The sequence below is a fragment of the Triturus cristatus genome, chromosome 11 (genome assembly GCF_964204655.1).
Source record: "Triturus cristatus chromosome 11, aTriCri1.1, whole genome shotgun sequence".
Lineage (NCBI taxonomy): Eukaryota > Metazoa > Chordata > Amphibia > Caudata > Salamandridae > Triturus > Triturus cristatus.
This window is the reverse complement of record NC_140594.1, coordinates 321,711,205-321,725,803: the sequence shown is the minus strand read 5'-3', so window position 1 is coordinate 321,725,803 and position 14,599 is coordinate 321,711,205. Positions and strand designations below refer to the sequence as shown.

General features: G+C 43.9%; 1 protein-coding gene across 1 annotated transcript in view; it reads right to left on the bottom strand.

Annotated features, from left to right (window-relative positions):
• The window catches only part of LOC146784130 (tyrosinase-like), a 252,856-nt gene that overhangs the window by 123,634 nt on the left and 114,623 nt on the right, over window positions 1-14,599 (bottom strand). Inside the window, exon 2 of the mRNA XM_085633727.1 lies at window positions 1,063-1,270. Within this exon, the coding sequence (XP_085489853.1) occupies window positions 1,063-1,270 (208 nt within the window). The remainder of the gene's footprint in view (window positions 1-1,062; window positions 1,271-14,599) is intronic.

The following is a 14,599-nucleotide window of genomic DNA, read 5'->3' as shown; positions in this document are numbered from 1 at the left end:
CCACACAGCCTCAAGCCTGCAAGCTCTCCGTGGCTTTCATTTAAAAAGATGCCGGCCCCACGTGGCCCCCCCTTAGCTATGGGGACCACCGCCTCCATGTGGCTGTATCCTGTAAGATAACTATTACTCGCACCCCCGCAATGCACTACTTATGACCTCACATATTACATCGCTCATGACATGGTCAGTGACATCACTGATTACATCATCCAATGAATGTGAGTATTTAAAAAAAGTTTCTGAGTGTTAAATATATATACACCAAGTTGTATTGGTGTATCAGTGGGTATATGTTATCACTCTTTGACTATTCTGCCTTGACCTGCCTTGGAGATCATGGAGAATGCAAAAGTAATAACAAAAGTATTAGTGGTCCCAGGGCTGTCACTGGATCACTTATTTTATGAACTTTGTGGTTTTTGTGCTTGGATTACTTATATTACGAGCTTTATGGTTGCCCTGCTAGTACAGTTGTCTTGATATCACTCTTTAGTTATCGGATATTATTGATAGAACAATGGGCAGCTGTGAGGTTTTGCCTTTAGATGCACTCTCAGTGCCACAGTTTTGTTCGTGTTCGAAAAGCTTATTTACTATTCTATCTGCAGTCCTACACATTTTTCAGAAACCACAACATTTCTCAAAACATTTTAGGAGGCTTACTTGCTGTCTCACCCTCATCATGATATATTTTGAGTAGAATTAAAAAAGATCCCCAACTATTGAAAAACAAGTTGAAAGATTGTAAACTATCCTCTCAGTACAATCCAAGCGGTTTTTAGCAGTGATCCAAGAATGCCTTAGAACCATGGGTACAGTAATTTGCTAATTTACTGTTATTGCCTGCTTAAAGCAGCAAGATGAGCAGTCAGCTTTATTGGAATACTGATTTGGTCACTGAGTCATTCATTCAGTTAGAGGCAGCACATGCAAGACAAAGGTATACATGTTTGTGAGAAAATATTATCCATTTCACATTCAGCCTTTCATAGATTCATTCTCATTATGTTATAAAGTGCACTGCATCTCATTAGGTATATAAATGTGCCAGAAAGCATGTACCTTCCAAAATGTTTCGGAAGCTGCAGTTTGATGTTTTATCATAAGGAGGTGTATCATAACGTGTCCATTTCAGTGTGTTTTCTACGTCTTTCCTTGATGGCAGGTGTGCGTTAGTAGGGTCCGAGCCTGGCTTCCTTCTTACTGGAATGTTGCTTTGTTTCACATCTGAGCAATACTGGTCAGGATAGTTAAACGAGCTGCAAATAGCCTGTAAAATAAAAATATTTGCTTGTTTAGGTTCAAAGGTCAACCACAGCACATGGTTCCACAGCACATGGTTATGGGTAGCAGCACATGGAAAATTGGCTGGTACGTAAAAGTGACATATTAGTTCAAACCATTTATGTTAAGTCATGCTATGAATATATGTGCTTCTATTTAGGGGTGGGCACAAATGGTTTTATTCTCTCTAGTGTGATTACTCATAATTACCTCAAAATTACTCTTAGTTATGTATAATTGTATAGGAAGCATAATCCATAATTTAACACTATGTTTTTTAGTGCAAAATGCACCCTCACATCCAAAATGGGCCAGAGAATGCATTTTGTGCTAATGAAAAAAGAACTAAATGCTACAGGACACAAACAGCAGCAGCCAGCAGCCCCTCGCTCTCTCTTAGTTCATTGTTCTTGAGCTCCTGCAGTAGGTTTTTCACCTCAAATTACCCTTAATTACTCAAACTGGAGTAATTGTGAAACTTTCCTAATTTCACTTCAGAAGAGTAATGTATAATTACTGAAATTAGTTGGAGTAATTAACATTTCTTCCAGGCTATGCTATTGCCTGAAAATGCTGTAAAAACGCCCTGCATTGCCTTGCTGCCTGCACGCCCATGTTCGTGCTGTCAAGGGGAGTCCATTCCCCACACACCACCAAGCCCCCAGGAGGGGGAGGAGCCGCCTCACGTGCTAAAAGCGCCGCTGACATCCCACGGTGCAGGACGCGTGCAGGACGCGCCTGGGAAAAGCCCGGGCCAAGGGCGGGCCCATCCTTGCCCATCACTAAACAGAGGTGGCCGGACTATACCCTTTTCATCTGTCAACGGTCAATTAAGTATCCATCAGCAGACTGCATGCTTCCTCAAAATAAGTTACGATTATTGTATAGCTCAGATAGGGCGCAGCCTGAGCTTGTGCACGGGAGTGTTGTGTAGCGGTATCACGACTTTGCAACTGCTTTGTGTTCTGTGTCAGCAGTTGTTGGGTGAGGTTCGCTTGGGTAAGCCCATTTTTAAGCAGGTCATGGGGAAAAGGGACCCCTATGGGTTTATCCCTGGACACATTCAAGGGCACTATTGACTCTTTCCTAATAAAGGCAGTCAGAGCAATCACTAAAGAAATTGACAAAGAAGAGAGGCGGCTCTCGCTGGGCAGGACTGCAACATCAGCACTGACAATAGAAGGGGACCTAGCACTGGTAGCTGGAAAGGTGGATGGAAATGGAGCAGGAACTACTCTGAGACAGAGGCAGGAAGTAGAAGGAATTTTCAACCTAAATGAGAGTCCCAGCACTAGTTTGAACAACCAAGCAGCTGGGCAGATCACATGGAGAAGGGACGCGTTGTCCACTAGTCGACATACAGATCGGAGTGGTCCACCAGCCCCAAAGAGACAGCGTAAGGTGCAGAGGAAAATAGTGCCCATGCCGTAGAAGGAAAATTCCAAAGACCCAGACTCTAGGGGCACCAGGGGACTGGGCAAGGATGTAGAAGAACTGTGGGGGTCTCTCAGGGAAAACATTGTGACAATGGTGGCTGGCCTCTTAAAGGATTTCTTAAGTGAGCTATCAAACATGGTCACTGATATTAAGGTATCTCTGTCGAACATTGAAAAAGTGTTGCCCCCGGATGTTCAGTCCAGGCAGGATGCTGTACCTAACCACACCGCTCAACAAAAAATAGACCTGAAAGTTACGCCACACACAGAGAGAGGCTCTGAGTCCCAGATCTCCCACCAGCATGTTGCCCGTACACGGTGGTATTAGTGGGGCTATCAGGGCATGATAGCTCACAGGAAGAGACTACCCTCCAGTTGATAAATAAGGTTACCCACTGGTTAGGAAAACATTTTGGGTTTAATAGCTCAGACCAAAGACATGTCCTGATGGCGAGAAGGGTTGCGTGGATTGGCAGGGCTAAGAAAATATTTAAAGGGGATTGCGTGATCGTCCCGCTGAGGTACCCATCAATGGCCCAGAAGATTTTATTTTCACCTTCACAATCATTTATAAAAGACTCTGGGATCAAACTGGTACCATTGGGTTTCTTTTATGGATCCCATCCAAATTCAAATCCTCCCATTGTGTGGCTACCTAGGAAGTGAGTTTGAGTTGGAGGAGGGGCCCATTGCAGTTAAGAAATGCTTTAGCTCCATTGAGGCACCTGAATGACATAGATTGACTTGCAGAGGGAGCAAGAGTGGTAAGATTGGAAGGTAATCAGAGAAAACATACCAAGGACCAAAGGGGGCGGGAGGTGGCTGATGATGGGGGAACCACTGACACCCAAGATGAATATAGGGGCCTAAGGGAAAGCAGGTCCCTCAGCACAGATGGGGATAATAGCGATGCCTCAGGACCCCAGGTGAGGGGAAATCCAGATGACTTAAAACTTATTTTGTGGAACGTGGCAGGTTTGGCGAATAAGTTTCAGGACGAGCAGTGGCTCCACTATATTAGAAAGTTTGACATAATAGCCATCCAGGAAACATGAGAGCCAGTAAATACCTTCTTTTTAGAAGGGTATAAAACTTTGTTTTGTCCAGCAAGAAGGTCTACTGTAGGGAGAGCCAGCCGGGGCCTAATCGTATTTGTAGGTTTAAAGATACAGGGGAGGTGGAAATCAATTCCATGGGAGTCGGAAGTAGTACAGGGTCTAACATTTGTTAGCAAGAACAACCGTTTGGCATTTATTAATTTTTATAACACTCAGCCAAACTTGCAGGTATTAAAGCCCTTTGAGGAATTAAGCACTTGCTTAGGGAAATTACAATCCGAAGGACGTGCCCATGCACACTTAATAGGAGTGGGAGATTTTAATTGCCACCTGTGTCCTAACTTAAGGGTGACCGAGTGTGATTGTCAGGCATGTACACTAAACAAAGGGCCACACATTGAACACACCAAGTTAGAAAGGGAATTGAGTGAGCTTCTAAATACCTTTGGGCTGACCCATACAATGGATTGGATTGTCGGCCACCCAGATACATCTGTGCCCCCAACGGATAAGGGATAGAGGTGGTGCGTCATTTATTGATGTTATTTTTGTCTCTCATACAGTGAGGAGGTTCATCACCAGTTTTAATATTAGGCATAGTATATTCAGTGACCATAATCTGATAACTTTGTCACTTGTTGCTCCACAACAGCATTTGGTTTCGCACAGTCTGACGGGGGGATTGATCTCTGTAACGGATCAAGGAAGACGGCTGCGATGGGCGCAGGTTGACACAGTTGCTTTTAAGAAATCCCTTTTTAGGAGAGGTCTGCAGGATATACAGAACTGTTTAGATCTAGGTACACAGGGACAGGATTTAATTCAGCCATTGCGCAATTAGTGGATAGCCTTTTAAAAGCACCTGCACCCACACGCCTCAGGGACTTGCCAAGATTGTTTGATGGGCAATGCTCAAAGGCCCTTGGAGTCTTAAAGATGGCACTTAAACAATCACCCAGAGATGGGGGGTTGATCATGACCTGCCGTAAAATGTACAAACAGGCAGTTAGGACTCCGAAACACCAACTTCAACTGAAGGCTTGGGAAGATTTAAAAGAGGCCGCTGATCTTAAGGATTCCACCTCATTTCGGAAGGTTATAAACAGCCCCTGTTTTAAAGATTCAAATAATCTATGTCTGTCCCATAATATCTTACCTAAGCAATGGTCGGCTAATTATGAAGGCCTGTATAATCAGCCCTTGAGAGGAGATGATCCACAGTTACAGATTGAGGCTCAGAGAACTGGCGTTATTTTTTTCACCCTAGATGAGGTGAGATTAGGAATAGATTGTTTCACGCGGAATAAAGCCCTAGGACCAGACGGGATTCCACCTGATCTATTCTGTAGCAATCCAGAGGTATGAGCACCGATCCTGGTGAGGGTAATAAATGCATCAGTTGCAACAAAAATGCCTCCCTCATGGTCCACGCAACCATTGTCCCGATATTCAAGAAAGGGGATAGGAATAGTCCACACTGTTATCGCCCAATATCCCTTATTGACGTAACAGCGAAGGTTTTGTGTAGAGTGGTGCTGAATAGGTTGTCTGACTGGGCAGAGACCCATGGAATAATAACGGATGTCCAATATGGGTTCCCCATGGGCAAATCCACGGTTCAACAATGTCTACATCTCTATTTGAATAATGCGAAGTACACTATAGCCAAAGGCGGGGGGGCTTTATCTTGTCTTTATGGACCTTACCACAGCATTTGACTGTGTAAACCGAACCAAACTGTGGAAGCTCATGGGACCATTGGGGGTGGAACCTGCCCTACTTAATTTACTAATGGCTCCACACTCCAACACCTCTGCCGCAGTAATAAATACACAAGAGGGGAAGACTACAGATTATTTTAAGTGTTCAAGCGGGGTTAAGCAGGGATGTAGTTTAGCTCCTTTTTTATTCACATTATATATTAACGATCTTGACTCGGCATTAACCACATTACAAGTTGACTCCCCTAAAGTATGTTCAAGACCAGTCCCCATTCTACTTTACTCGGACGATGCGGTCCTACTTGCTCGCACACCCAAGGCCTTGCAGATCCTATGAGACTGGTTTGTGGGATTTATGAATGATTTGGCTTTGACACCTAATTTTAAAAAATCCTACATAATGGAACTAGAGAAAAAGAGCAAGAAGGTGAATTCTTATGTAGTTGGCACACATACTCTGGGGAAAGTACCGGCCTTCTCATATCTAGGCATCTTGTTCAATGAAAAATTGAGTTTTAAACAGCTAGTGGAGAGTAAGTGTCTAGGTTTGGTAAAGTCTACGGGAGCAATTACATCCTTTGCTCACAGGTTAGACAATTGGTCACCGGGGATAAACCTAAAACTGAACAACATATTCTGTAGTTTCAAAATGTTATATGGAAGTGAAGTGTGGGGTTTTACTGGGACAAGTGAAATACAGAGTGAGAAAACAGGTATTTTAGGAGGTTGCTGAGAGGCCCCCAAAGTACCACCTCGTTTATTGTTCATGAGGAGCTGGGGTCTAAGTATATTTCTGACCTGGTGGTGGTGAAACTTCTCCTGTGTTGGGTGAACATGTGGTCCAATGAGTAGACAGGTTTTTATAGGAAAGTAATTCAAGACTGTCTCTCCTTGGATCATGTGTTAAAAATCCTGTGGTTAAAATATGTAAAGGATTCCCTTACTATGTTGGTCAGGGCAGAGTTGTTCTCTCGCCGGGATAAGGTGAGCCCACAGGATAAAGTTCTTATTAAAGATCAGTTTTCTAAATTAATTGGGGCCCAAAGGAAGGAAAATGAACTGAAAAAGCCCTCAGTCAGAAATTATATTTTAGTCACGTCAACACAAAGCATAGAACCATACTTATCTATTAAAGCGAGTTCTCATGATAGATTTTGGATCACACAGTTCAGATTGAACTTGTTACTAGGCCTGGGTAGTAAATTCCATTCCGCTCGCGGAATTTGAGGAGTTTGGGTAATTTCGCGTTGCCTTGGAGAACACGGAATAGCCCTAAATTCTGCTTTCCTGGCTTCACAGAATTTTTTGCTTGTTCGCGTTCTCAAAATGCGTGTTCGTGACATTTTCCCCTAGAGCACGCAAACAGCTTTCACGAACATGAAAAAAGCATTTCCGTGTGTTCACGGAATTTCTGCGTGCTCGCGGAGATTTTTAACCGATTCGCGGAGCTTTGCGTAGCGCGACTACGCATATTCCTCCCACCCCTACTTGTTACACCACTTACTGGCTGTACGGGCGGGATATACGGCACCTTCAGAACAAAAAAGGGCCCTGTGGCTGTGACAATAGGTCTCCACAGGATACCCTTCATGTTCTTATTACTCTTTCCCGAGAAGAGTGTATCTTAAGGGGCTTTTAAGGAAACATAATTTTAAGCAGGCCCTGGTGGCCTTACTTTTTTTTTTAATTGTCCCCTGATGCTTTTACATTATCATGTGTCACAAATGTTTTAAGATCCGCTTTAAAGCTAAGAAACGCTAGGGGAACATAAAAGGAGAAGACCTTTAAGTACCTGGCGCATTAGTGGAAATACTCTGTGGTGCACCTTTTTATTGTTTTTAATGTTTTAAGATGTTTTTAAGCATTGTTCCTTATGTTCAAGCGGTGCCCTGACTGCCCTGTCCTCTTTTTTTATTATATGATGATCAATATACTGTATTGTTGTGCTGATGAATGTGTATCCTTTATGGTCATATTTTATATATATGCCGAATAAAGAGTAATATTATTATTATTATTATTATTTATAGGAAGCATAATCCATAATTTAACACTATTTTGTTAGTGCAAAATGCACCCTCTCATCCAAAATTGGCCAGAGGATACATTTTGTGCTAATGAAAAAAGAACTAAATGCTACACGACACAAACAGCAGTAACCAGCAGCCCCTCGCTCTTTCTTAGTTCATTGTTCTTGAGCTCCTGCAGTAGGATTTTCACCTGAAATTACTTTTAATTACTCAAACTGGAGTAATTGTGAAACTTTTCTCATTTCACATCAGAAGAGTAATGCATAATTACTGAAATTAGACTGGCGTAATTTCCATTTCTCCCAGGCCTACTTCTATTGCCTGAAAATGCTCTAAAAACTCATGTTTTGGGGGGCTGAGCTAGTTCTTAAGTAGGATTTCTTAGACAGCAGAATCCAAGCCAGTTTGTTGAGAGACTTTAACTCAGAATGGGTTTGCTATGTTAGGAATACTGGAAGCACCTGCCTTTTTGTCAAAATACTTTTATCATAGATTTATGATGTGGTGACACCCAAAAATATATGTTGTTGATGTATAAATTTGGATCCCACTTGTTGTGTTTTTAATCAAGATCATCATACACTGGAGCTCTTTGCTGATGCATCAAAGTATGTTCAAATGATTCGTAGGGGATTTTTTTTTCTCTATGTCTGTATTGCCCATGATCCGTGGAATATTGGGTGCCCGTTGTTCTAAATAAAATAGTTTTTTTATAAGGCAATTCATCACTGCGGCTTTGTTTGAAAGCTGTTTAGTATTGTGTGTGAAAGACAGGTTCAAAAGCTGAGGTGTCTTAGGATTGGACGCCACCAGTGAGGCTCAACATAGGGAAGAGAGCTGAGCGTGGACATGAGGAGAAAGGATGCCTGTGAGGCATGGTGCAATGTGAATGCAATCATGACCATGCACAAGATTCGAAGCTTTTTGCCTGTAAATAGGAAAGGAAGCAGTTATTAGTTTGGCAAGTGGATCCGAGAAATGTAAAAGATAGTAGACACAAGCAATCTGAAGAGCCAGTAATGACCTAGTTCTTCTAAACGTTAAATGAATGGGCTTACTATGCTACACAAGAGGGGCCTCTGATGCTGAGGATGGTAAGAGGTAAAGGGAGGCTAATCCCAATGATGGGATTGCTACCTTTTCTTAAACATCAATTAATATTAGCTAGTTGGGAGAGAGGGACATTTAGTGCAGACGTCATTGAGGATCTAACCACTTTTGTATAGCAGTCTTGAACTTAAAAGAGACTGCTTGTGGATAGCAATCTTTTGCCCTTTTTTGACTGAGGTGAAGAATTAGAGTGTGTGGTGACTGCTAGAAATCTAGAGGATGATGGTGGGGCAGGAAGTCAAAGCTAGCATTGTGGAGAGCAGAGACAATACAGGTGATGATGGTAAATACGTTGTGAAAATGGAGAGCAAGTACAGGCAGCAGTGGGGATATGCAAATATTTGTATCAAACCATTTGCATAATTCTGTATTATACTAGTAGCCACATTTCTTGTATCTTCATAAAGGTGTTGGTGTCTGCCCCACCCGGACACTGCACCTACCTAGAATAAGATCAAGAGAGAGGAGCAGCAAAAAAGCAAAGAGCTGAATGTGTCAGTTTGGGCTCCCTTGCATCAAAATCAAGATGATAAAACAACATTTGGCAATTGGAAATAAATGAAAGTTAGTGGGAAAGTGAGGACTTTAGCTAGTGTTCTGGACACACTTGACCACTGTTTGGCCAGTTATACTCTTTTGTCGCTAGCTGATAAGGTAGCAATACAGCTTTGAATTTTTTATTTATTTAAACCATTTTTATTACATTTATCAAGAAATAAGTTTCCCCTTCCCCCCCATCCAAGCATATACAGGGCAACAGTAGAAAGGCCAAAACACAGGTTGAAGAAGTAACCGGAAACATAAAAAAACAAGCATTTGCAATGCCATAGGTCTCGCTTTTGTGAGCGTTTGAGCTATTGGCATTGTAAATGACAATGTCTTTTATTTATGTGTTTTGCAAACCTGCAAGTTGTGTGTAAAAACGCACTTTGCAGTTGTCGTTGCTTACGAGAAGCAAGGATGGCAGTAACTGCGCCTCTTTTACTGCCAGCCTTGCTTCTCGTAAGCAAGAACTACAAGTACAAAGTGCGTGTTTATCCACCACTTGCAGGTTTTCAAAACACATAAATAAAGGGCATTGTCATTTTTAATATCAATAGCTCCAATTCTTGCAAATATGAGACCTATTGCATTGCAAATGCTTGTTGAGCGTTGAGACGGAGGCAGCAGCCATGTGCATGTTGCCATTATCCCTTGTACCTGGAAATACTTTTGAGAACTAGAGATCCGTAAGTAAGATAATGGGGCTTGACATGCGGCACAATTATCGACTGAAAAAAACTTAGAAGTGAGAGCGAATTCACCTCTTCTTGAAAAAATAATGTACCTTTCCCAAGATTAGAAGAAAAGCTTAAGCGCAAAGAATTAAGGGGCAGATTTACAAGCCCCTTGCGACACCTTTATGCTGCCGTTGCGTCACTTTTGTGACGCAGCGGCGGCATAAACCATGCGCCACGTTGTGACTTATTTACAATGTGACGCATCTAGGCAGATGCGTCACGTTGTAAAGCACTGCACCACATGAAACCTGCCTCAGGTTTCATGTGGGCGTTCCGTTGCTGTGTGGGCGTTCTGTCGGAGGAAAGCCTCAGAAAAGTGACGCAGTGAAATCTACAAGATTTCACTCAGTCACTTTTCCGACGCCGCTGCGTCAAAACCTTGCACCTGCTTGAAGCAGGCGTAAGGCGTGACGCAGCATGTTGGAGATAGGCCAGGTTGGAACAATGCTGGAGTTGCGTCGCGCCCGCGACACGACTCTCACATTGCGCTAACCTTACACCGGCAGATACATCGCGCATCTGCCTATCCGTGCGCCTCGGCGCGCCACATTGTAAATGCGGTGCATCCATGGCGGCGCACGGGTAGTTTTTTGCTGATTTGCAGGGATGCGCCAGAAGTTGTAAATCTGCCCCTAAATGTACCTGTTAACTGAGTGCTTCATACGAAATCTATTGTTTTGTGCCAAAAAATAATATTTATTTAGGAGTGCAACTACAGCTTGCTGTGCAACATGTCTAACCGCAGCAAAACAACGTTTGGTGGATGGGTACACGCAGACAGGTATCCTAGATAGATTCATCAGACGACAGGAATCCTTGTAAAAGATCTGTAATGCAAGTAACGATTTCACCCTGAAAGAGCGGTGCTTTCCTACCGTAGATCATTCGTAGGTGCAGAACAGAAACTGGCTTTTTTACTTGTACATTAGAAGAAAAATAGAGGATCACCAACCCTCCATTTTCCTCTTTCCTATGAAGTTAATAGGGCAATGGCTCCTTTTACTAAAAGCTACTTGACTCCGTTCAATAACGTTTTGTATCTAGTGCAGTGACATAAAGGAGTGTAAATTTAATAGGAATCCGACAAGCTGTGGTAAGCAACCATTCGTTGCAGATCTTTCAAGGCGGATTACTAAAAGCTTTTGGTGGGAAGGACAACGGTCAATAAAGATGATACATGTGGCCTAAAAAGACCAGGCACTGCTTGTCTCCGAGCATTGGACTTTTTACAGAGATCAAAACTTCCATTAGGTGCAACTCAAGAGGTCCAAGCCTTGCACGAGCCGTTTGAAATGAAACCCTTTTCTGTTGGCTGTCAACTCGCACATTGGTGATAAGAAAAAGAAACCCTGAACCTTTTAAATACGAAGTTTATCTTGGCTAAGGGCAATAAACGAAGAAAAGGTAATAAGAAATGTGTAACTGATCTGAATTAAATTTCTGATAACTTAAATATACAAATATCTTTCACTAGCAAGTGCTGTACGAGACGAATTACAGCATTCATTTGTAATGAAACCAGTAGTAAAATAGATTTAAGAAGCACGTTTCAGTCCCGATTAATACTAATTATTTATTTACAAAAAGCATTGTAAATCAAATAGTGAATCAAATAAAACGCCATGAATGAGACGGTGCAATATTGAAAGGTGGTGCATTAATACACAAGGCTTTGTAGTCATTGAGAGGCAGGATTGGAAGTCCAAGAGTGGGATGTCATTTGTGTCCTGCTGAGCCTGCATGATTTCCATGTGATGAAACATACCCTCGAACTTCGTGTGGCATTCAGCCGCAAGTCGTGTTCCTACCTGTGGATTTAAATATGTCCGGGTAAATGAACTTAAAAAGAGTAACACTCTCACCAGCTTAGCGATGTGCTATGCCACTGAAAGGATGGTGAATGGAAACAATAAATTGCCAAACCAAGAGCTACGTAAACATAAATGCTGAAAGAAAACTTATTCCTATGCCAACTGGAGTCAGTTGCTAAGAAACAGGGCCTAGTACGCAACAAAACAAAACAAGCATTGGCATAGCCAATAGGTCTCGCCTTTGGGACCTTATAAGTGTTTAGCCATGCAACAGTAGATGTTGCACCAAGGATATTGTGCATCATAACTAAACACTTATAAGGTCCCAAAGGCGAGACCTATTGGCTATGCCAATGCTTGTTACAGTAAACTGCTGCACAGAGCTCCACCCCGGTCAGAACGGTTACATAGGCACAGCAAAGAAAACCAGAGAGGAATTAAGGGCAGCCGACCTGGGCTGGAGGGCTGGCGTCATTCGCCACACTGTGCACGCAGCACCATTAATCCCAGCTCTCATTATGTAACTGCTGAACGGGTGCCAGCCTGTGAGCGCTGAGGAGAGATGCAGTATTTTCTAATTGGAATAACACTGACAGACAACAGAACTGCTTTGTAATCGCAGCGCCATTTGGATCTCCGCAAGCCCACGCAACTTACGGCCAGAACATTGCTCGCTTTCTGCTTCTCACTCGCCCGTCTTCTTTTCAATCCGGTTACAAGTTGCTTCCGAACAATGATGTTAAGCGCAGCCCCAAGTGTTGCAAATCAGAAATGTGTATGCATGTGCCCACCGCCTTTCCATGCATGGGAGAAGGAGGGGCGGGACAGCGGGCAGAAGGGCAGTAATGGGCCCAGTGGGTCTGGGCAGAGAAGGTGTGTAGACTCCCTGTTTCAACCCTTCTCTCTGTCGCTGACTCTCCAAAAGCAGAGACTGGAAACTCCTTAAGTGGCGCACTGGCCTCTAGGGAAAGTGGGAGATGCCTTGACAAGCTACAGCCTAAAAGGTTGGTAGGGCAGTGCTGACTGTGCCCAGGAACATCAGATTTTGAGGCACACTCTAGGGCAGACCTTTGCCAATTTCCCAGTAGGCCACTGTGCCTCTCGGTTCTTTTGCACAAAGACATCACTGGTGTGTCAACAAAGTGTGACAGTGCCAGGCTTTATCTTTGTCCAAGAGGCTGCCACCAAGTTTTTAGAGGATGTGAACGGGTAAAGGATGCCTGAGGTCGAGGTAGGAATCCCTTGCTTAAGGACTGGTAGAGACGATATCAAAGTGAAAGCTCAGAGGGACTGTGACCACATATAATTGAGATGGTGCAGAGGGAGTAGGATTTGCCCACACAAGGGACAGGGTTTAAGTGGTAGAGCTAACAAGAGAGAAACAGATATTGGGTAAAACGTGGCAGGGAGAGAGACAGAAATGGAAAGAGAGAGGGGAATACCAACAAAGGGAAGAAAGTGACAGTCAGTAAAGTGAAACAAGCAGGAAGTGGCATAAGGGAGGGGGGTAGGGCATGTCCCGCGCACTAAGGCGGAGAGAGGCACGCAGGCTGGCAAATGGTGTGCACTTTCGTGGCCGCTTTGATGTTCTCAGTGGCCGCGCGGCTCACTGAGAACATCAAAGCGGCCACGAAAGTGATCACAGAGTGTGACAGTACCAGGCTTTATCTTTGTGCAAGAGGCTGCCACAAAGTATTTAGAGGATGTGAACGGGTAAAGGATGCCTGAGGTCGAGGTAGGAATCCCTTGCTTAAGGACTGGTAGAGACGATACCAAAGTGAAATCTCAGAGGGACTGTGACCACATATAATTGAGATGGTGCAGAGGGAGTAGGATTTGCCCACTCAAGGGACATGGTTTAAGTGGTAGAGCTAACAAGAGAGAAACAGATATTGGGTAAAACGAGGCAGGGAGAGAGACAGAAATGGAAAGAGAGAGAGGAATACCAACAAAGGGAAGAAAGTGACAGTCAGTAAAGTGAAACAAGCAGGAAGTGGGATAAGGGAGGGGGGTAGGGCACGTCGCGCAGCACTAAGGTGGAGAGAGGCACGCAGGCTGGCAAATGGTGTGCACTTTCATGGCCGCTTTGAAGTTCTCAGTGGCCGTACGGCTCACTGAGAACATCAAAGTGGCACGAAAGTAATCACGCAGGCTGACAAATGGTGCGCGCGCCCGGCGCACATGCACTGTAGCTGGAGGCCTGAAAAAAGACACTAGTTAGCACTTCCAAAACCCGCTTACTAAAACTCTCGCCAGAGCAGCATTAAAGCGCTGGCTCAGGCGAGACCTAAAAACTATTCAGGCAAGAACTGAGTAAAGACTGTTTAATAATTCTTACGCAGCACGTGGACAGGCAGAGGATTAGACCCCGGGACTGATGGTAGTCAGGTATGTGTGCACGAGGGTGGTCATCAGAGCGGCCATATGTGCTCCGCTAATGGCTGACAGCGGAGACTGCTGCAGGGGGAATGTGCGTCCGATAAAGATGAGCTAGGCACTGGTGCATTGGGAAGGATGATCACCATTTTATTCCTCTAATTAGCAGCGGTCTGGATGTTAATGCTTTAGAGGTTGACAGGACGTTTTAGTCCCTGCAACGGAATTGCTGAATAACAATTCCATCAGAAGTAAACATTTGTGTTTGAAAACAGTGTGTGAGCGACTTCTGCCCCGGGCAGCAGCTGTGCAGGGCCAATGACAGAGCAAAGCTTCTACACAGGGAAATTCATGCTGGCTTTGAGGAGAACATGTCGTGTCACATAGCGCTGATGCGCGTCCCTGCAAAACGCGTGCGTAGCATATGCCTGCTGAAGAAAGGGGCTTAACAATTCCTCGCCTACACCGGTGAGTTTAAAGGGACAGGCAGGGA